Below are 22,830 nucleotides of genomic sequence, written 5' to 3' on the forward strand. Positions count from 1 at the left end.
ATATTAATATTAAAAATGTTTACACTAACCTGGTTATTTTGAAGATTCGCAGCAATCGTACACAACGTAACACAGAGATGCCAAGAGGAGACATGATCTTGGTTTCCACCAGAATAGTCTCAAGAATTCCTCCACATACTACGAAGCTGTCAAAGCGGTTGAAGAGTGAAACAAAGTATGCCTGTGGAGAGTCAAGACAGAAGCAAAATCAAAGGTAGCAAGTGGAGGATGCAGGAGTTTACAGTTTTTCCTGTACAACAAATTTTGAGAAGAATAATGTTGCTGTTAGCCACCGACCTGCAGACCCAGACTGTACATCTTCAACAGCATCTCACCAGTGAAGAGTGCTAGCAACACCTTGTTGGCTATGTCTGAGGAGGAGGACAGAGAGGAGCAAAGTGGAAGTGGTTGGAAAAATGGAAATTTGGTCGGAAAAAGAGGAATGGCAAGAAAAATGCAAAAAGGTGAATAATTTAGCTAACATCAGAACGAATGGAGTTATATTAGTGTTTGTGTGGACCTGAATGTACACTACCGGTCAAAAGTTTTAGAACACCCCAATTTTTCCAGTTTTTTATTGAAATTCAAGCAGTTCAAGTCAAATGAACAGCTTGAAAGGGTACGAAGGTAAGTGGTGAACTGCCAAAGGTAAATAAAAAGAGGTAAGCTTAACCAAAACTGAAAAATAATGTACATTTCAGAATTATACAAGTAGGCCTTTTTCAGGGAACAAGAAATGGGTTAACAACTTAACTCTATGGAGTCTTGGGCTATTTTGTCCATTTTTGAATTCTTTTCATGTTTTTATAAGTCATTTTGTGTCTTTTTTTGGTCATTTTGTTTCTTTTTTAGTCATTTTGTGTCTTTTGGTGTCTTTTTTTTTGTCATTTTGTGTCTTTTTTTGGTCATTTTGTGTCTTTTTTTTAGTACTTTAGTCCAACATAAAATGTGATTTTGAATCTTTTTTTTACTTTCAAAACACTATCATGCTCAATAAAGAGTTTTAAATGTTGCAAATGTGCATTCATTTCAGAGTACACTGAGACATTAAACTGCATAATTTTCAATTAAATTCTGGAAAAGTTGGTGTGTTCTAAAACTTTTGACCAGTAGTGTATGTCTATGGGTGTGTTTATGTACCTTGTACATCCGTTAACCACTGAGGCTGCTGGTGATGTTCAGAGGCTATGGTCAGAGTGTTGAGGAAAACCAGGAAGATGACCAGCCAATAGAAAACCTGCGATTTGACTGCTGCCCGGCACTTCCTCCTACACAGCCTGTTCCACCTCCGAGAATATCGACTGAGGAGGAAGAAGCAGAGATTGAGACAGAGAGAGAGAGAGAGAGAGAGAGAGATGGAGAGGTGAGGAAAGATGGGCAAGAGAAGAGTTAAGGAAAAAGGAGGGACATGGGAAAAGAGAGCAGAGAGGGAGAAAAGAACGGGGCAAGAGCCCATGAGAGAAGAAATAAGAAAAAAACAATGAATGATCAAAAGGAACAAGTGAAGAAGAGAGTGAAAAACAAACAGCGGAGGAGAGAGAAGAAAAAGAAAGAGTCAATTAGTCTGTCTACGGAGCAGTGATGACATCACCCCTTGGCCGGTGGTTGTCTGTTGTTTGAGAGCAGAGCTGTGGAGCAGTTAGTCATCCTCAAAGACGTTTTACACCAAGAAAAAGCCGGTATGAAGAGCTTTGTTGCAGAATGAGATATGCACCATTTGAAGAAAGGAAAAGGAACGCTTATTCTTACAAAATGATTGAAGGCACAATTTTAAATTGAAATGTGTTATGTTGTGATTCACACTTCAAGAGAAAATCATGCTTCAAAAGAAGAAGTGGTTCATTTTGGTGGTGTATTTTACTTTTTTAGTCAACTCAACATGTTGTTTGCTTTTGTTATGTACACAAGGTCTTTTGCACTTTTCCTGCCCTCTACTGTCAAAAATAAAAGTAATTGCTTTCAGTAATTGCCGCCTTCACACCTCAAAAGTACATCTATGTGATCTGGTCCACTCAAAAGGTCAGAACAACTTTTACCGACACCCATGCACAAATGATTGGGAAACTAAAATTTTATAATTGTTCTTTTTTTTGGGGGGAGAAATCAAAACAACTGAAGACAAACTTGTTTTTGTTCAAATCATGAAGAAGTAGAAAAGCATGAATCTCACTTTTAGACTTTTACATCACTGTGGACACTTTGAGGGATTCATCCACTTTGATAACAAACTTGTGAAAGTGTTTTTTAACATATGTACAAACTAGTGAAGTGTTTGCACGGTGGCAAAATGGCTGCATGTAATTACAAGAATTTGCTCCAATTTACCTGAAAATTTAATGAGGAGACAATAATGTGTTAATGGTAGACTGGATTAAAACAAGAAGAACACTGTTAAGGTTATACCACACACTTTCACAGTTTGTCGGGAAATGTAAGTTTATTTATAGCCTCAGAAACCTAGGAGCCAATTGATACAGAGTGCACTCAATGCACTTGTCTTTAAAAAGAAAACATCTCCACCCACTGATGTTGAGCAATGTTTACTGATTTATATGAGCATACTGCAAAAATGGGTATTGATTTCAATACTTTTGAAGTTAACTTTTATTAATCTTATTCAGTGGGCTTTATATTCCATCTTTTGTTATGTGTGTAGTCTTTTATAATCTAATTTATTATCTTTAATGTTTTATTTAACATATTATTTGGCATGCCAATTATATTTTATATTATATAGGCCATTATATGTATGCCTATTGATGTCATGTAATTTCCTTATTGTAAATGTATACTGCCTTTCCTGTATGAAGATGCTATACAAGTTTATTACTATAATTAGTCATTTTCTGCTGTTGGTTTCTATTGATTATTTGCACTTGACCTCGTTCTCCTCTGCTGACAGTTTGCAAGGATTTGTCATGTAACTGTAACTGTAAGACCTCTTCTCTAACAGATCGACACAAATCAGCGGCAAGTGTTTTTCTTCTCGGCCTATTACAAAACTTGAGCGTGTGTGTATGAGCTATTAAAAAGTCAATTATGGCACACGGCGGCTTTTGCCATGATGCACACACACTGAATGATACATGAGACGTGACTCACAAAACATCACAAGCAGTCATGCTCTCTTACAGAAACAGACGCGTCATTTTTAAAGTCTGCGGAAATATCTTGTGTGGCATTTCCAGCAACCTGTTTGTTAATATTATCATGTACAGTTTTTTTCTGTCCCTAATGAGGTAAATTGACCTAATTAATTATTCAGCCAGGCTAGATATTTCCCCCCTATTTCCATTATTTGTGCTAGGCTAGGTTAACTGGCTGCAGGTTCATATTTACTGCAGAGATAAGAGTGGTATTGATCTTCTCATCTAACTCTTTGCAAGATAGAAAGTAAGTGTATTTCTCTCTTTCTGTGTCAGTTTGTCGGTGTTTCCTGTGAACGACTGTACTGTAGGTAAGCGTACACACACACACACCCAGCGACCATAGAAACACCACAGCAGTAGAGACATTAGAGCAGGTGAGTTAAAGGACTATGGTAAACAACATGTACTAACCTGAACTTGGATTTGGAGATCCTATTTCTGGAACACAGAAAACAGAATGGATTATACACACACACATAACACACATATAGACAGGTACACAACATGAAAGGGGTGATTTGAGAGCGATATTTGCCTCGGCAAATATGTTCCTTGAACAGCTAAGTTGTGTGGGTCCAATATTTCCTGCCCTTTTATGATACAATAACCTTATATCACCAAGTAAACAGTTGCTATTTAGAGACTGAGGGGGACTATATAAGTGCAGAAGCTCCCAGTCTTATCTCTCTTTTCTCTGCAGAACTAAATAAACATCAGTAAGATCACCCACTTTTCTTTTTGAACAAATCACCCCAAGCAAACATGTATGCAGTGGCATCCAGTCAAAAGAAGAAAAAAAATCACTTTAAGTTTGGATTTCCTTCAATCAGCCCTGGTGTGAAAAACCACAATATATTAAGAAAAAAAAAAAGTCTGTTGATTGTTCACCACTGCAACAGCAAAAAGTACATACATAAAGTACGGAAGACAAAAGATTATGGAAGACATTGTCTGGAAGGAGAAGAGAAGAGAAGAGAAGAGAAGAGAAGAGAAGAGAAGAGAAGAGAAGAGAAGAGAAGAGAAGAGAAGAGAAGAGAAGTGAAGTTCCCTCTGTGGAAGTCTGAACCAACAAATATCAAATTATTCTCTGTAATGTTGGAAATAACATGATTTGAATCTATAACTTTGATTTGTAACATGCTGTTAGGTTTACAGTCTCTCTCAAGGGTTGTTTCATTAGAACCAAACCTGATGCACAAAATAGTACAAATTTTTAGTGAATCTGTGATTAAATGATGTCCTGGTTGGTGTCTTTACGGCTCCTTTGGTTGCGTTTGAATGCCATTTAATCGCTTGCATATTCATGTTAAGAAAATAAAAATAAATAAAAGAAAATATGGTAGTTTCACATATTTTAATGAGCTTTCAGGGAGTTGTTGTGAGCAAATGATTTTGTCTGTAAAAGCAGATGAATCGACTGACCCGCTGACTGACTGCCTGACTGACCGACTGACTGAAGCAATAAAATGAGTCACTGACTGACTGAACGAAAGAATAAAATGACTGACTGGTTTGATATGGAGGCTGACAGTACACACGTCTCTTCTCTCTATGTGTCCGCCTCGATTATGGAGATCAGCGGGCGTCGAAGTCGCTCCTACCCCGAGGTCTGTCTCCATAGCGATGTGAAGAAGAACTGACAAACACGGAAAGTCTCAAGTTTTATCTCCATAATAGTGTGAGCAAATGCCCCCAGCCAGACTTGTTGCAGTCTCGCAGCGGCAGGATGAGAGCTCCTATTTCCAGTCTTGGCAAGGCTCACTACTCATTTGGTTTTGACAGAATGATAACTGTGAAAGTCACTTATTTAAGTAAGGCTTAAAATTGTAGGTTTAAATTCTGGAGTTCCTTTCGCGGATAAAAAAAGCTTTGGACCTATATCCTTTTTGTGTGAATTTTCAAAACAAATGAGGTCTTCTCGCAGTAATTATAGATTTTATGGAAGGGAAAATTAAACCTTGTGCCATGATAACAGTTAGTGAAGATATATTACCAAAGCATTTAGTTACACAACTGTTTGTTTTCTAAATGTTTAATCTTAAATGCACACAATGATTAAGTGAGCTCTTGAACTGCAGTAATTAGTCAATCGATGGAAATTTACAGTAATAATCTTAATAAATGTCTGTTACTATCTATTGCTCAATGAGTCCACACAATGGGAATTGGGCCTTTGATCCACTGATGAAAGCCCATAAAATTGCAGTATTACGAAGTGGGTGACTGTAGCGACTTTCCCTTGCTCTTTAAATTAAAGTGTATGAAGCGTACTTTCTTTTCAGTTCTCTGCCAGCATTACAAGTAAACGGTTAAATAAAATGGCTGGGAGATATATCAATATAAAAAATCTATCGATGTAATTTTAAATGTAATATGGAATTAGACCATGGGTCTCAAACTCATGGCCCGCGGGCCAATTGCGGCCCTTGTGACGATATTTTGTGGCCCCCAGGTTGATATGAAAGTTTAATGTGAGTTTTATATGAATGGCACACACCGTGTTGTGTCCCTTTAATTACTTTTTTTGGTAATTTTGTGTCCTTTGTTTAAAATAATTTTGTGTCTTTTTTTAATAATTGTGTGTCTTTTTTAATAATTTTGTGTCTTTTTAAATTAATTCTGTGTCTTTTTTGTTATTTTATTTCTTTTTTAAGTAATTTAGTGTTTTTTCAGTCATGTTGTGTCTTTTTTTAGTAATTTTGTGTCTTTTTTGGTTATTTTGATACTGCCTCTAGCGGCCACCAGGTAATTTGAGTTTGAGACCCCTGAATTAGACCATATTGCATATATCGATATGACTTTTGGTCCATATCACCCAGTCCTGAGAATAATGACTTCAAAGGATGAAACTAAGCCAAAGAAAAAGAAACTTCAACTAACAACTAAGTCACTATCTGCGAATAATCATTTGAGTAATTTTTTTAAAGCAGAAATTAATTGCTGGGGTCAGTTTTTTTGAACATGAGGCTCATTTCTTCATTTTAATTCTGTAATTTGATAATCTGCCTTCAAAGAATGAGCCTCAACAGGAGCTGAAACGTGAAAAGTGTGTGAAAATAGGTCTGGATATGTGAGACTACTCTCACATAGTCTCTTCATTCAGAGAACCAAGGTTACAATGTAACCGTACGTTGTTGTTGGAACAGTAGAAAGACTAACCATGACAGTGTGTTTAACAATAAGTTAACAAGTCAGTTAATCCTGTTTTAGTTTGGTGAAAGAAAGAAACTTGTAAAGGTGTAAAAACTAAGAGAGCTTGTCAAACAAAGTTAATCAACGTTAATCGTTGGCTGGTTGGAAACTTTAAAATTGCTAATTTGTAAGTAACAAAATGATGGTTTTCACTATAACTTCTATATGGCGTTTTGCATTATGCGTTGGGTTTGTGGCCTCAGTTGAAAACTCCGGTATGACAAATTTTTGGAGTTCTTTCGGTCTGACTGGACAAATAAACACAAACAACATAAAGACAAAGTAACAGATGGTACAGATAAACGACAGTGTGCCATCCAGGTGTGCCTCTTGGCCTTACTGATCCTTTTGGCCAAGCTTGTTTTTGATTCAGTTTTATTTCACCTCTTATTTGTCGATTTGATACTGCACAGTAAATTTCTCTATTCAGGTCTATTCAATTGTGCTACGTTCACTGCATTGAACAGTTTTGTATGTAGGTGTGTTTGTGTGTGTTGAAGTGGGCCCCGCGTGGGTCACGGCTCCTGCGTGGCCTTGTGTCTAAGAAAGAAAGCAACGCACTTGTTTGAATAATGTAAAAAAAAATGAAAGGAGAGGGGGGAGCAGGAGCGAGTGAGTCAGCTGTTCGTGAGCTCCCACAGGGGAGGTGGAAACAACTTCAGCAGCCAACACACAAAGGTGAGAGAGAGAGAGAGAGCTGAAACAGATGGAGAGAAGAAAAGGAAATAAAACTGGATTTCTATTAGATGAGATGTAACCATGACAGACGTCTGTCTGTCTGTTTATCTACTTTTTGTTTCGTCTCAAATGATGGTCAAGGTGTCTTTGTACGACATGAGTCAACAGGCGCTCTTCCCTCATTTCTTCTTCTGTTCAGGAAGTTATATAAAATGGTGCGGCCGGAATGAGGTTGAGAACCGGAAATGAGTTTGCAAAATTTTTTTTAACTCCTAGTTCTCCTCGTTGCAAGATCAGTGGGGGTTTTAATTTGTTTTTTGGGTTTGATAACTGAAAAAAGGTCAGTGGTTACCACAAGTTTAAAAGATTATCATTAAATAATGTCAGCAAACACTCGGGAACTTTTAAAGCTTTTACATCTCTTTAAAAAGGTGTTTGCTAACAAGTGGCATGATGAGACAACCAAGGTTGTTGTGCACATTAAATGGCATTGCCTCAGTGGTTGTAACTCTGAAATCATGCAAAAGTGGTTAAATTATTATTATTTTTTATGTTAGCTTTTTACTTTTGGCAATTGCATTTACATTTTAATAATCCCAAATGAAATAATCCCATGGAAAAATCCTGCAGCCCTCTCTGCCTTCAGTAGGGAACAATGCCAATGACCTTTTTGGTAAACAAATTCTTTACATGTATGGTATTCACATTCTGTGACACTGATGTATGAAACCTTTTCATAACCCAACTGTAAATAAATACACAGTGTATATACCACATGGTTGCCCATAAAGTTGGAATCATTTTGTTTTCAGACACAATCCTCTGTTAATTTTGGTTTCATTTTCATTGTGATATGTTTGAAAGAGATTGATTAAGTTTTGATAAGATATATACTTTATCTGTGAAGAGTATATCACATTGTCACAATCATTTCATGGAAAGAGGTCAAGAATATTTTATTTCAACTTTATGAGCGACCATGTATAAAACTGTGTTACTTACTTTGTGAAAATGTACAGTGTGGTAATACTTAACTTAAAAAGTTAGCCAAAAGCAAGAAAATAAACTTTTTTTTCACATTTAAAAAAAAAGATCAAGCAACTCGTCTTAAAACCATCTTCAGACTTCAATGGGGTTGTTTAGTTGTAACACAACACCAATTGCAAAAAAAGTTTGGAACAATATAAAAAGTATAATAAAAACAGGATGCACTGATTTTAAAATCCTCTGTGACCCATATTCAATTTAGTACAAAGAGAAGATATCTAATGGTCAAATTGTAAATATATACACTATTTCTAAATTTGATGCATTCTGTTTTTATTTTTTACACAGCATCTGAACGTTTTTGGACTCGAGGCTGAACTAGAAAAAAAGAATAAGGCACGGTGGTTTAGAAGGATTAATTCCTGATAGCCCGACTTAGGTTTCATCAAGGTCACAGATTTTCCGGAAAAAAAAGTCCTTTCATTGGCTGTGAAAATGAAAAAGACCGCCTCTGGGTACAGCAGCTCTGTTTAGTTGTGTCCTCAGATCCACCCTAAGTTCTCCCTATCAGAGTTTTATCAGTTTGGAGGATGATGACAAGCCATTGTCACTCAGCTCCCCTCAAGACAGCGTTAGTGCATGAAATCTTCCAAATTTCTGTAACCTGATGAGACAGAGGTCTGGCTTAGTGAGATCAGCGAAGGAGGCAGGTTGAGCCACTTGCACCATCGAGTGCTAATACAGGACAGGTGCAGGATAGAGTTCAACCTGAGGATTGACAGAAGGTGACTGAGAGAGCTGACGGAGAGGAGGAGGAGAGGTGTGTGTGTGAGAGAGAGCGTGAGGTACTTACGCTAGCCGGGTACAGCAGGTCTCCCCCTCCACGTCTCCCCCGGGGGCGTTGTCTGTGTTGACTGATTCATTCTCACTGGCTGGCATGCTCACTGCGAGGCAGAGAGGAGCAGAGCCCGGGAAAAAGAGGTGACAGACATAGAATGAAAGACAGAAAAGAGAAAGAAAGAGAAAGATGAATTAACAGGACAGGGAAACATGTCATACATCCTCAGTCACATCATCCTTACTGTATTTTTTGCTCTAAATCTGCAGCTCAAAACAAAATGTCAGTCAACTTTACACCTGTACTGCTGCACACACACTTAAAAAAAGCTAGAAAGTGCATCCAGTCTTCTATAGGTGAGCACTGAGGAGCTGCTCTGGATTATAGGTCAAACACTCTTTAAAAAACAACAGATTTCTATCAGTAATCTTTTATAAAATTCCACTGTATATAGTTGCACTGGTTGTCTGAACTAATTAGACACTAAGCTTCCATACTAGCAATATTTACCGGTGAGGGACCCTGGGACACAACCTCTGCAACAGCTATTAGGAAGGATTTTGACTTCTAAGCTGAAGGATTGCTTCACTCCGGGTGAACTAAATCTTAACAAAACCCTTTTGTGATTTCATAGCTCATGGAGATTGGAAGAAAAAAAAAAACATGCTGTAGATTTTGGTCTTTGGTCTGCAAACGTTACGGGGGATGTTGGAGCTTAATTGCAGCCAAGGTTTTTGGAAGAAACCTTGTAATGCTTTTAATTCCGTCTTCTAAACTTCGATCAAGCTGTGAGAGCTTTGGCAGGATTTATATCAACGCAAACATCAGAAAATTAGTTAATTAACTCTGTACGTTTATTCAGATGTGTAAACAGGTAGAAGACTCACTGAGCTCAATCTTTCTTTGTTTATAATGCAACATGGAGACTTTAAATGTGTCACTTTGTCCTAATTTAAAGACAAGTGTAATGGTGTGTGGAGATGGAGGGATGAATACCGGGAAGATGGAGGCAGCTGTGGAGGAAGGACAGGAGTAATATGAATCGGCAGTAAGGGCGGAAAGGTGTGAAAAGAAGAAAAAGACGGTGAATGAAATGAAAAAGATGGGAAGTATTGAGGTAGGTATGTATACAGGGAGAGGAAGAAATGGCTGAGTGTGGGGATGGCTGGTTGAGAGACTGATATGAAGTGATACATTGCTTTTTATTGCTTCTGTCAGTCTTTGCCTGCCTGCGGGAATGAGCTGCACTACCCTCACTGTCACCTCAAACACTTATTGTAACACCCTCTGGGTACCAGAGTCGGATACTGATATGAATCTCAATGCATCTTGTATTAAAGTAAGATATCCTGTGTAAAAAATAAAGCAAAACCTACTCTTCCGAAAAGACTGTTAGCATGAAACCAAAGGACATGATCAGCACTGAAGATGAGAGGGCATTGTGATGTGTGTTATCTTTTTATTTTGGAAAAACGACGTTAGAAAAAGAGCTTGTCGTGCGACTGTGCTTGAACGATTTCCAATTTTCAACCTTGAAATTTGCCGCTAAGTATTCCTCCAGAGATTGGTGCTTCATGACAGATTTGCTAATAGGAAATGTACTTTAAGTTCCATATAAAAAAAATAAAAATCATGGTGAATGTGTAGCCAATGTATAAGTTATATGACCTTAAGTATTATTATAAGTATTTCCCTGTTTTAATCGACTGTTTTTACTGTTTTCAATTGTGTCTTGCTGTTTTTAATGTGTATGTAAAGCACTTTGAATTACCTTGTGTTGAATTGTGCTATACAAATAAACTTGCCTTGCCTTGCCTTGCCTAAGTAATGATGAGAAAATAATACTATTCCAGCAAATCTCGAGGAGGGGCCCTGTAAGCCTGGATCAGCTTAGTAAACTAGATTTAAAACAATTAGATAAATAGTGACCAATTGTGACATCTTTTTAAAGGTCAACCTAGTTCCCAGGGCGGATTATTATTATTTTTTAACAATGGTTATTTAGTAAATAATATATGCAGCATTCATTGATTAAAAACTGTATTTTTGTTGTGTTTTACATCAAAAGCAGGCTTGTAAGCCTTGGCTAACATAATTCATCAAAGCAAGCTACAGTAAGCGAACAGTGCACTTTGCCACATGCTTAGTGATGGATGAAGTCAGTGGTGCAGAGATCAGGATGGTCTCTCTGAACATTAAGGCCTCTGCTGTGAACACGCTGTATGTTCCCCCACCTCGACACGTGCCACCTGCTGCTATGCTACTTAGTTAAAAGCACTCGGGGCCTTCCAGTCTCTCCTGAGGCTAAAGCCTTTCAAATATAAAACCAGCCTGGTGCCTTCTCCTCAATGGAGCTCTGAACTAGTTTAATACCTATTGTTAGAGTAAACCCCAAAGACTTGAGACACAGAGAGCAGGGAGGAGATGAAGAAGGGAAATGAAGGGAGGAACATGGGAGGAGGGAGGGAATGAGAAGGAGAGCGAAGGGTCACATTTTCAACATTCACTCATTCTTGCAAATGTTGCCATGTGTGAGGGAGTTAAAATATTAAACAACAGCGCTGGCAAAAAAAAGTATACTCCATCAAAATGTAGTGGAGTGAATGATGACAAAACTATTTACTACAGTAGTCTTTGGGGGAAAATGTTGGTCTGTGTGTGCTAGTGTGCAGATCTGTTTTGTTTCTGCGTCGGCATCCTGAAACAGAGCTTAGGTAAGATATTAATCGTCTTGTCTTTTTCACATATTTTGACTTTTTCCAAACCCCAAATTTCCCAAAAAAGTGACCATGAGTTCACAGTTCAAATTCTTGACAAGATATTTGGAACATTTGGTTCACCATGCAGTCTGAAATTCAATAAAACAATGTAATACTTTGAATTTTAGTCTCTCTTTTTTGCTTTTGTCACATTACATTAGGGATTATATAGCCGTTAACAGCTTGTTAGCATATGATAAGTGCTGGGGAATATTAACAAAAAGGCTAAAATTCAAGCTATTTCTCTTATCATATTTTAACATCAGAGCTAGCATTGCTAGAAACAGTGCAGGGGGATTTTTAAGGGAAAGGAATCTGAAACAACGAGGAGAGGACTGTGACATCACAAATATTAAAAATGTTTTCAGTTGTCGTGTAAACCGCACTCCAATTGTTTTCTGTGATGACATTGTCCTCTTGGGGTTTTTTTTTCAGACAAGTCAGGCAGATGCGTACGGTTTCCTTTCCTACAAACCTATAAAAGAATATAAAAAAAAACAGTGGCTGCTTCTCAATACAGAAATTATGTTTTCTTCTCATGTCCCTATTCCCTGCACTGATTGTGCCTGTCTTCTAAATTAAACAAGTAAAGGGCCATGAGACATGGTCAAGGTTTTAATGCATTGAAGACATGCAATGTTGCCAGCAGCAGGAATAGTAATTCATGGCAAAAATCCAAGTCTCCACTCTGGGATAATATTAACATATATAGCCTTGAGATTCTTATTCAATGGAAGGTATATAAAAAAGGCAAGGACACAATGAGAATAAACAACTTTTCAGTGTTGAGAGGAAGCCATTAAAAAAAAAGAGGTGCTTTCTACAATGCAGGAAGAAAGGAGAGAAGAGGAAGCGGAAGAAGGAGGAGAGAAAGAGGAAAGGAGGTGCAGCTCGCTTGCATGTTTAGGATCACGTTTCCAGTAACTCTTTAACTAGTATTGGACCATGCAGACAGACGCACACGCCTTACGAAGGAAAGCCGCGTTTTTCTTCACGGCTCCACGCAGAGACGGAAAACGCTGGCTCTTACCTGGGGATAGAGAGCACGGCTCAGCAACACAAACACACACACGCATGGGTACACACAAATTGGCACCTCACAATCGGCACAAATACGGAAATGCACACAAGTTCAAACACAAATGATCACGTGTACTCGTACCGGCTCTGATGACATGCAAAACCTGTTGCAAAGAAACATGATTGCTTCTGCAGAAATGACATTCCCTCTTTACAGTCACACCTCATTACATTACTCCAGCTATTACTATAATTTGAGATGTATTACTAGCATAACTGGCAAGAAGGCATTACTGCCTTTTTCTCAGTTGTACCATTTAGTCTTTCAGTCTCTGTTCCATTGCCCAGACTTTCCCTTCATATCTGAACTAAAACGTTCTCATTCTCCACGGTAAGAAGAAATTACAGAACAGAAAGAGAGACAGAAAGAGGATGAATTCATATTCTAGACAGTAGAGGAAGTCAACATTGAAAAGCAGGTTGCTGTGTTGTTTTCACTGAGTACTACACAGTACAATACATTTGTTCATCCTATTGTCCTTCCCCTTGGCCGACACAATAGCTATTGTTTCCTGTCCACTTCACCCCTTCCTCTCACACGATTTGCATCATTGTGAGTCTGTACATTCATCAGCGAGCTCCTCCATACTGGGATCATCCTATTGTTGGATTCGGCTCATTTTCCCAGTGATTCACATATGATTTTCCAATCATACTGCAGAAGATTTTTTGAGTGGGTCCATTTGTACAGTAGCCAGAATAAAACTGTAGACATGAAGCGCACATCTCGTACTCAAACTTATATGCAAATACAAAGCCAGCAGCAACAGCTACACACACATGCACTCATACGGCAGATATTCATACATTTATACAACCAAAATAACCATTCACTGCACGAGGGTCATTAAGCTTTGAATAAAGTGCAGATGGTAATGGTGAAAGAAAACTGGCTTCTTGGGTGACACCGTATTCAAAAACACACACACACACACACACACACACACACACACACACACACACACACACAAAACAGCCCTCACAGAGAAAGAGAAATATGAAAATAAATTAAGATAACATATATATATATATATATATATATATATATATATATATATATATATATATATACATACATACATACATACATACATACATATATATATATATATATATATATGTATACATTTAGGCCACAGATACAAACACAGATGTGATGGTGAACTAGCCTGGAAACCAGATAAATCTGCAAGTTCATATTTCATTTGCTCTGACAGATGCTGGACCTCTTCCTGTTCAGATATACCTCCAGCCAACCAGGCCCTGGTCAGGCCCTGGTATGGGGCGGAGAGGACTGTTAAAGCATTTTTGTAAACAAACCAAGGTGGCAGATTTAGAACATCCTGTTTGAGGTGCTATCATATCTGTATTAAACAAGCTGGACGGTATATGTTCTCTTAAAAAAAAGGACGGACACTTAAGGTTTTTGTTCACAAGAAAGGTACTTTTTTTTTTTTACTTTCAATGGGATTCGGCAAAGGTTTAATTCACAAATCGGCCCTGCTGGTCGCCTACAAGATGGGGCAAAATGAAAACCCAGTGGCTTTTGTTGTTTCTCCGTTGGTCGCTCTCATGAGGAACATGTCATATTTTGATGTTTTAATGTTTATCCCCAGCATAACATCCTCCTGGTTCTCCTGAGGGGTCTTCTCTGGATAGATGGGATATGTTGTAAACCCTCCAATGTGCAAGCCCTTCACATCTTATTTCTTATTCATTGCCATTTACAAAGATAATTTCAACCAAAGCTTCCTGATCCTACCCGAATACACATGTAAACATATGTCGCAAACACACACAGCACGGAAACAGCACACATACCGTCCTGAGAGTCAGCAGAGTGACTGAACCAGGCAAGCGTACTGGTCTTCTTACCCAGGTGGGCCGGAGACACTCCTACCACCGACAGCAGTGGCAGTATGCCAAAACAAGACGACAGCATGCAAGGACAAGATGGCAGAGGGTGAGACCATGCAAGACACACAGACACACACATAGAGTATGCCCCTGAGATGGCAGGAAACACACGCAAATGTGCTGAGGAAACACATCATGTGAATTATAGTATACATAAATAAATCACTAACATATTACATCACAAATCATCCCATTAGAGCGTGTGTGTGTGCATGTATGAGTGTGGCCTCACAAATGATAACCACCATGTTCTAGAGGCTCTTAATGCAAGCACACTCACTCACGCTGTTACTTAAAAACAGTTCAAATCAATAAAGTGACTGACATCTACTACTCTCTCTTACTAAAGCACACACACACGGATGCACACACACACACACACACACACACACACACACACAATGTATATTTGTCTTCATATGAAAACCATGTTCACATCATACATCAATATGATAGCCCTGGAGCTCTTCATGTAAAGCTGAGACGATAAACAAAGGCGTAGAAAGGTGTGTGTGGTCTCTGCATGAGTGTGTGGTCACTAGTAGAACTTGTTCATGATGTCAAATCCCATCTGTTCTCTGTCCCAGATACCCTCTCTGTCACACACACTCTCTCTTTATTTCTATCCCGTTTTCATATCTTCCATCTCTCTCTCTTCTATTCTCTGAGTCTCTTATCCCTTCTTAGGACATGTGTGTGTGTGTGTGTGTGTGTGTGTGTGTGCGTGTGTGGTCTATGCAAAATGTCCTGTGCAGCAGGGACAAACTGTCCTCATTCATCTTCCCAGAGGAGGATCCATCCATCGAGGGGAGAGGGAGACAGAGCAATAAGAGAGCGAGTGACTTGATTTTCCACCTTCACAAACAAGAGGGATGATTGATCTTTCTAATGGAGAACTTCTGATCATATGTATCAATCATTTTGTCGGCTAAATCTAAAGGCCCGAGTTATACAGAGTAATGGACTGAATCTTGCACCAGAGTGAGACCCACAGTTTTAATACTACATGTTATATATTATTTATAAGGCAAATTGTAAGATTTATATTACATTATATTCTATTTGATTTCAGTAAGAAGTTCCTTCGTCCTCGGCACTTCCAAAGTGGTTTGCAGTGCACCACCATGGAGTTAATGTGCCTGGCAAGGGCCTGGCCACTGCTGTCCATTTCATAACAAATTATTTAAATTTGCTTTAGGCCTTTTTTCAGATAAAACAAGATTATCTATGAAAACAAATGAAACCATAGCCTGTTGCTGGCTCATATCATTTTACTTCTTACGTTTTTTTAACAGTAGAGAAGCGGAGAGATTAAAATATAATGGACTTCTTTAAAAAAAGCCTGGCACTTACTGTATAACAGAAACTCTAAATTACTTACATATTCTGTCTTGTTTTCCAGCTGGGGCATATTTGGAAATTGCACATAATATCAGCTGTGTAGCATTCATAAAACTTGAGGAAAAGAAGCATCTCAATATTGTGATGTGACATTTTACAAAATTGGCCCAATTGGGGGCCAACGTACTGTATTTGTTTGTTTGTTTGTTAATGTGCCAGCCACTGCTGATGTGTTTTTGCCACGCTGATTGGCCCAGGGGAGCACATCAGTAACAGGTGAAAACAACTAGATTTGATACAGATTAGCCACAGGGGTGTTATGCCTTATTTTCATGTAAATTGGGTCATCGCTCATTTGACCATGGAAATTTCTTGAGCTTCGCTGAAAGATTAGATCATCATTTTTTTCTTCCTTTCTTCTTCCCTTGGCAGTCGTCAGTGTTTCTCTGAATGAGCCACAGTGATGAGCACGCTGTGTGCAGAATGCATGCTCTGCCTCTGCATATTTAGTCTTCATCATTCATTCATTCATCATCAATGTGAGGAAGCTGAGCTCCGAGCATTTGTAAAATAGTTCACAGCACATACTGAACAGTACACGCATAAAAATAGTACAGACACACTTTTTTGTCGACTGCCTGCCTCTCTTTCTCACCATCCCTCTTTCAAGTCTTCTCTAAGATCTAACCTCCAGGTCAAAGGAGGCCAGTGGTTTACTTTCACTCCCCAGGAAATGTAGTTCAATCCTGGGGAGACGTACGCCATGTGTGGCTGCCTCTCTTTGGAGGTGTTGCGGAGGGAGACGGGCTGTTAATTTGTGTGTGTAAATTTCTTTCAGAACACAAGTAGACACATTCCTAAGGGTGTATACCTACAGTGTGTGTATATGTGAGAGAGTTTGCAAAAGTAAGTGAGTGTTTGTTGTGTGTATGCGAGTGTGTGCCCAGAGGCTATTAGCTGCAGTCTGACACTTTCCACTAATATCTAAACAGCTTTTAAAGCTCAGGAGGGTTCTCAGCCAAAGCAAGCAGACAATATTAACATCCTCTCAGTCTGTCAGTCAGTCACTCTGTCTGTCAGTCGTTCATTCACTGACTGTGTGAACCTCCACTATGTGAGGGAGACTGCAGTGAGCTCACTCCTTACACACCAATCACTAGATCTGACACAAACATACGCAAAATGATGTGCCCGAAGCACAAAATATCTTCCAATAAAAACACAATCAATCCAACCGCGCTGTCTCACACAAAGTCTTACTGTGCTCAAATCACAGGAAATCATAACTGCCAATACCATCACATAACAATTCATAAGTCACACATGCACAGTTGTCCTCAAAGCAATCTGCAGTAGGTAAATAGATCACACCCTCTTGGCATTTTTTACTGTTAAAAACACACACATGATGGAGTACTCACGGTTTCTAGGTTTGTCGTCGTCCATGCCCTCCTCTTCATTCTCTGGGTCAATGTCTTCAGCCTGAGTGATCCAGTCTAAATAGCCCTGTTTTCACACACACACACACACACACACACACACACACACACACACACACACACGTAAACACACAAAGGAAATACTGACTGATTAGCAGGACTCCATCAGTGTGGGATTTTCTGAATGAAATGGTTCAGCATTCATTATGATTTGAAATGTTCCTGTACCCTGTTCTTATACTGAACCCTTTTAGATGATGCAAACATACAGCAGTTACAACTACAGTATATAACTATGATTTGAGAAAAACCTTTGAATTAATTTGCTTGCTGTCTCTTTGATTTCCTCTTCTATACCATTTACCAGCATGCTGTAACTTTTATTGCCTTATAAATAAAGTTTGCTTTGCTTTCTATGCCTCCTACCTCAAACTCAAACAAAATAGTCTTATTATTTTCAACATCCGTCACCATCTAAAAACACCTTTTTCAACATCTAAAATTACCCTTTTTCAAAGCCTGTTAATAATATACAACATTTTTTTTTACTTTTTTTTATAACATCCTATTTTGGAAGGGGCTTCATTATTTTAATAACTTTATTTAATGAGTTTTGCAATATACTGAAGCAGAAATTATTCCACATTATACCCACCCCTTATCCCTACCCAGCTCCCCTGGGACCAAGATCGCACTCAGAAGCAAAGAACAATGAAATTAGGTAAATTACAAAAAAAAAAAAAAAAATAGGGGAAAAGAAAATAGAAAAAAATGAATAAAGGGATGAATCTAATTTATTATAATAATATAATAAATGCATTAAAATAATAATAATACAATAAATAAACATCTAAATATAGTAAATCTATTTAAAAAAGGACCCAATACAGAAGCAATAGGCTAAATAAAAGATCAGTCAGGTAGTATGGTACAGTATAGAAGGGGCCTCAGTTAAACACGCACAGAAAGAAGACCCTACCTTGAGGTCCTCCTCCAGTTGCTGTTTTTCTCTGAGTTTTTGGAAGTCACCACGTGCCTTGGCCTTCTCTCTTTCCTTGGAAAACTCTCTGGGAAGAGGGGAAGCAGGATAGAGGGATGGGAGGGAATCGAGAGAGGGATCGAGAGACACCAGAAACAGAAGGAAGGAAAAAAGAATCTGAAAATCTACACTGAAGTGCTGCAAAACGAATCATGTGACAAGACTGTGATAACACAGAATATTATACAGCGCTGCAGGACAGGAAGGAGGGAAAACCTGCGAACGAGAGAATAAAATTGGAAAGTGAAGAGAGGAAAGCTCTGCCAAGGAGACAAGGTGTTAGTATGCAAATACAGATGAAAGCACAGTCAGAGAGACACATGAGAGCTGGATTAACATCTCAATCAATCCAGTTCATCCTAAAATATATCTGTAGCAGCCGACAGATACGTACAGTTCAATCCAGTTTTATTTAGATGTTGGTGAGCATGGTAACTTTGGCATACACACACAATAAGCCTTCATATAACACACAATGTGAAATGTAATCAATCAATCAATTCACCAATGCTCAGAATAAACGGTCATATTGTTCATTGTCTGAATCGATGAAGCTGGATTCTTATCATTAGGCATGGTGTGCTAGTGGGATGTGAACTGAGTCACCCCTACTGACTGACCTGGTGTGGATAAGTGAACTAATTTAATTTACTTTGAGGAGAAGGAAAACCTTTTGAAGACAAGCAAGACAAGTTTCCCAGAGGAGCTAGTTGCTGGTCACATTTCAGGGCAGAAATATGAAGCCAATGAAGAAGTGCCAAAAACTGCATTTCCTCATATGGCCACTGGAGGCTGACTCCAAAAGAGAAGGAATCCCTATAGACCCCCCATATTAAAATGCACAACTTTAAAGCAGAAATCATCATGTCCACGGCCAGGTACAAAAACTAGGATTTGGTCTCGATAGATAATTTTCCCCTTCATTAAAACTGTAAAGGGGTGAATTTCATCCATTTAAATTTTATTAAGGCTTAATGTTATGCATAACAAAATCCTCTAAGGAGTAGGATGTCAAGGCTTTTACTGCAAACACATTTTGTTTGAAAGGTTTGAAGTCTTTTTGCCAGCAAAAATGATCATATTTCCAATATCTCAGTTAATCCTACAATGTATACCATGTGCCAACCAAGCTAGTAGTTAGCATTACAGTTAGCTTCAGCTTCTTGTCCGAATATGGTCCCTTCTAGTCACTTTTGGCTCAGAAAGTACAAGATGGCGATGGTCGAACAAAAAACAAACTTGAAAATGATCACCTGTGGCCAAACAGGCAAGCATACTGGTCTAGTGATGAATAAACAGAAGCTAAGCATCCAATTGGATCTCTCTTTATTTTAGGAGGACTGCTCATACACTTAGTAAGATAATACAGAGTGTAGGTCTATAACAGGGGTGTCAAACTCAAATACACAATGGGCCAAAATTTTAAACTTGAATAAAATCGCGGGCCAACATTGAACAAATAAACCTTTTAATATATACCAATCAATATATACCGTCAATGTCATTAATTTATTAAATAAAATTAAATACAAATCGTATGCCTCTTTTCTATTTGCATCCTTCTGATTTAAATATCAAAATAAAGTTTTTCAACAGGTTAATACATTTAAAAAATAAAATAACAATAATAAATCTAGTATTAGCGGTAAATGCGCCGTAAAATACCGGTGGGTCAGCTTTTATAGTACAATAATAATATAATAATTCAGAGTTTGACACCCCTGGTCTATAATATACCTAGAGACTAAAAGTGATGTAGTCATGATGGGGCTACATTTTGTAAATCATGCGGTTTAGTCATCTAACTGTTGCTGTCCCAGGGCAACAGAGCCTCAGGTGCTCCTGAGCCTGCTGGGAGTTGTAGTGTCTCCTCTCAGCTGCAATGTGCTTGGTACAAGCCCAGAGGGAGGGACAGAGAGGGCATCCCTCACCAGCTGTACCACCTCAGCCTGCTCCTGTCAAATCGGAGGAGAAGTGGCTCTGCACCGAGGTCGTCCTGCATCACTGAGCTCCTCACCTTCTGCCTGCCATCTCATTCTTTCGGTCACCACCCAGAGGCTTTGGCCGTAGGTCAGAATGAAGATATAGAGGTAAAGAGCTTTATTATGTGCCTCAGCTATCATTTCATATATGAATTTCCCCAGGCAGAAAAAAAAAATCTATGACCAACCTAAATTAATTTCTAGTACTCCTATAGCCACTGGGGCAATCTAATTTTTTGACTTCATTCTGATGAATATAGTATGATGCTAACTTTTTTTTAAGTTTCTCAGGATTTTGGAGGTGATGTGGACAAAGAGCAAAGAATATTTAAGACAACTAAAATCAACGTTAGGATAGTGTGAAATATTGAAACATTATGATGAAACCTGGTGAAATTACTTCCAGGTGTCAGGACGAAAGAAAGAATTAAGGAACACTTGATTAAACGCTGCACTTGGGGAAGGTCAAAGTCAGGTTGGAATGAAAGAAAATGATTTGGATGGGAGCTGACAGAAGTTTAGAGTCTTGGGAACATTTTCAGTTAAAAAATGGACAAATCCACATTCGATGGTGCATTGACAAGTAAACTTTGGTTGTGCCTTTGAGAATATTGTAAATGAGGATATCAGTGCCACTCAGTTATTGTGCACCTTGTCACCTTGGGTATGCATATGGAGAATGTTTTTATTTAAGAACCGTCAGTTTATATCTCTATTTTAGTACTTTCCTTGTTCTTATGCACCAATACACCACAGCAAATTCCTTGTAAGTGCAAACCTACTAGGCCCCAAAAAATGCTTCTGCTTCTACTTCTTTCCTCCAAACCATAGGACCACATCGTTTGCTCCTGCCATCTAACACAAACCACAGTGTGTTTCCTAAATTAGCGCCCCTACTGGTGGCAGGATATCAGCACGGCCTCATATCTAAATGTAATTTATGCAGTTTTAAACACTTCCTGTTTGACCCGTTCACCCACTCTGAGTGGACAATGTTGTTCTTTATAGTCTGTATCTGTATCTTGGCTTTTAGACTCTGTATTTTCTCTTCTTTTGGCAGCTATAGAGGTCTGAAAAAAGTTTAAGACTTATCTGAAGGTTCATCTTAACATTTTCAGTCAGGGATTATGCAATCAGTACATCAATTTTATTAACACAAGTTCCCTGGAGAGATCCATAATGTAATTCTATAGATAGTCATGTGCCATTTTAATTGATTTTTAAAGTCAGTCTATACGCCGGAACAGAATTACAGAGAGCGAGAGTGTTTGTGTGTGTGTGTTCTGTGAAATTTCGAGGAATGATGGAACAGATCTAACCTGCACAGACACACACTCACACAGACGACAGATCAATGAGCATTAGGACAAACTGCAACTGTCTCGCTTGTCAGAACATTAGCAGGAGACCCAATCCTATTGATCTGTGTTTGTGTGTGCCACTGTGTACCGAATGTGTGTGTGAGTGCAAACTCTGAGACATCACTCTCATTTTCTCTTCTCATCATCTATTTTTTCCATCATCATTTCTCCTTACTGTCTGTTCCATTTTCTCTCCCTCCATTCTCTTTCAAGTCTGCCTCTCGCCCCATTCTTTCTATTTATATATTACATCAAGTCCAGACAAACACAGTCACACCCGATGTTTCTGTCTCTACGCCCGTCACTCTCCTTCTTCCTGTTTAGCCATTAGTTATTATGCCAATCTGAGACCCACACACACTCCATGGAGGGAGCAGTTGGTAAAAGGTCAGGTTGTGTAGTGTGTTGACAGCATCATTAGTCAGAAGTCAGACAAAGAGTCAGACAGCCAAGCCCCCCAAGCTGTTTGGACCAGATAGACCTCTATTATTTTTCCCACAATGCTGCTGTCACATCACTGTGGGTATCGCGAGTCAGATTCAGGTCAGTCAGTCAGGGGTGAGAAACTTCACTCCCCTAAACCTGTTTCCTACCCAAGTTCATCATGACCTCCGGCATGTGAAGAAACCATCACAACAAGTGGAGGATGTTCGAATGTGAAACTTTTCACACATTAGCTGTGACTTTTCATACTAACCCTAACCCTAACTCATATTCAAAATGATACATCATTGCAAATGTAATATGTTTATTATTATTATTATTATTATTATTATTAAATTGAGGTTGGTGGGTGACCCATCACATAAGCCTGAACAACAGGTTAAGGTTAACTTTTCAATATTTTTTTCATCATTTTCAAATGCATATGGCAGACAGTTTGGCAAGGGTATGAGGTGTTTTAACTTTGGAAGTTTAACCTCATGTCCTAAAATATATTCTCCTTGGCGTTCAGTCCCAGCTAGGCAAGAATCCTTGGCTTTCTTTTCTACTTTTTTACCCTTTTATTTGTCTTTTTTTATCTCTAACTCTGTTTTGGATTGAGCTTTTATTACTATTTTATTCTAT

General features: G+C 38.6%; 1 protein-coding gene across 1 annotated transcript in view; it reads right to left on the reverse strand.

Annotated features, from left to right (window-relative positions):
* The window catches only part of cacna1c (calcium channel, voltage-dependent, L type, alpha 1C subunit), a 226,639-nt gene that overhangs the window by 48,275 nt on the left and 155,534 nt on the right, over positions 1-22,830 (reverse strand). The window contains exons 9-15 of the mRNA XM_059325882.1: positions 18,360-18,447; positions 17,363-17,447; positions 8,860-8,950; positions 3,561-3,587; positions 1,141-1,301; positions 298-371; positions 30-181 (exon numbers count right to left, since the gene is read on the reverse strand). Of these exons, the coding sequence (XP_059181865.1) occupies positions 30-181; positions 298-371; positions 1,141-1,301; positions 3,561-3,587; positions 8,860-8,950; positions 17,363-17,447; positions 18,360-18,447 (678 nt within the window). The remainder of the gene's footprint in view (positions 1-29; positions 182-297; positions 372-1,140; positions 1,302-3,560; positions 3,588-8,859; positions 8,951-17,362; positions 17,448-18,359; positions 18,448-22,830) is intronic.

Source organism: Centropristis striata, chromosome 22 (assembly GCF_030273125.1).
Source record: "Centropristis striata isolate RG_2023a ecotype Rhode Island chromosome 22, C.striata_1.0, whole genome shotgun sequence".
NCBI lineage: Eukaryota > Metazoa > Chordata > Actinopteri > Perciformes > Serranidae > Centropristis > Centropristis striata.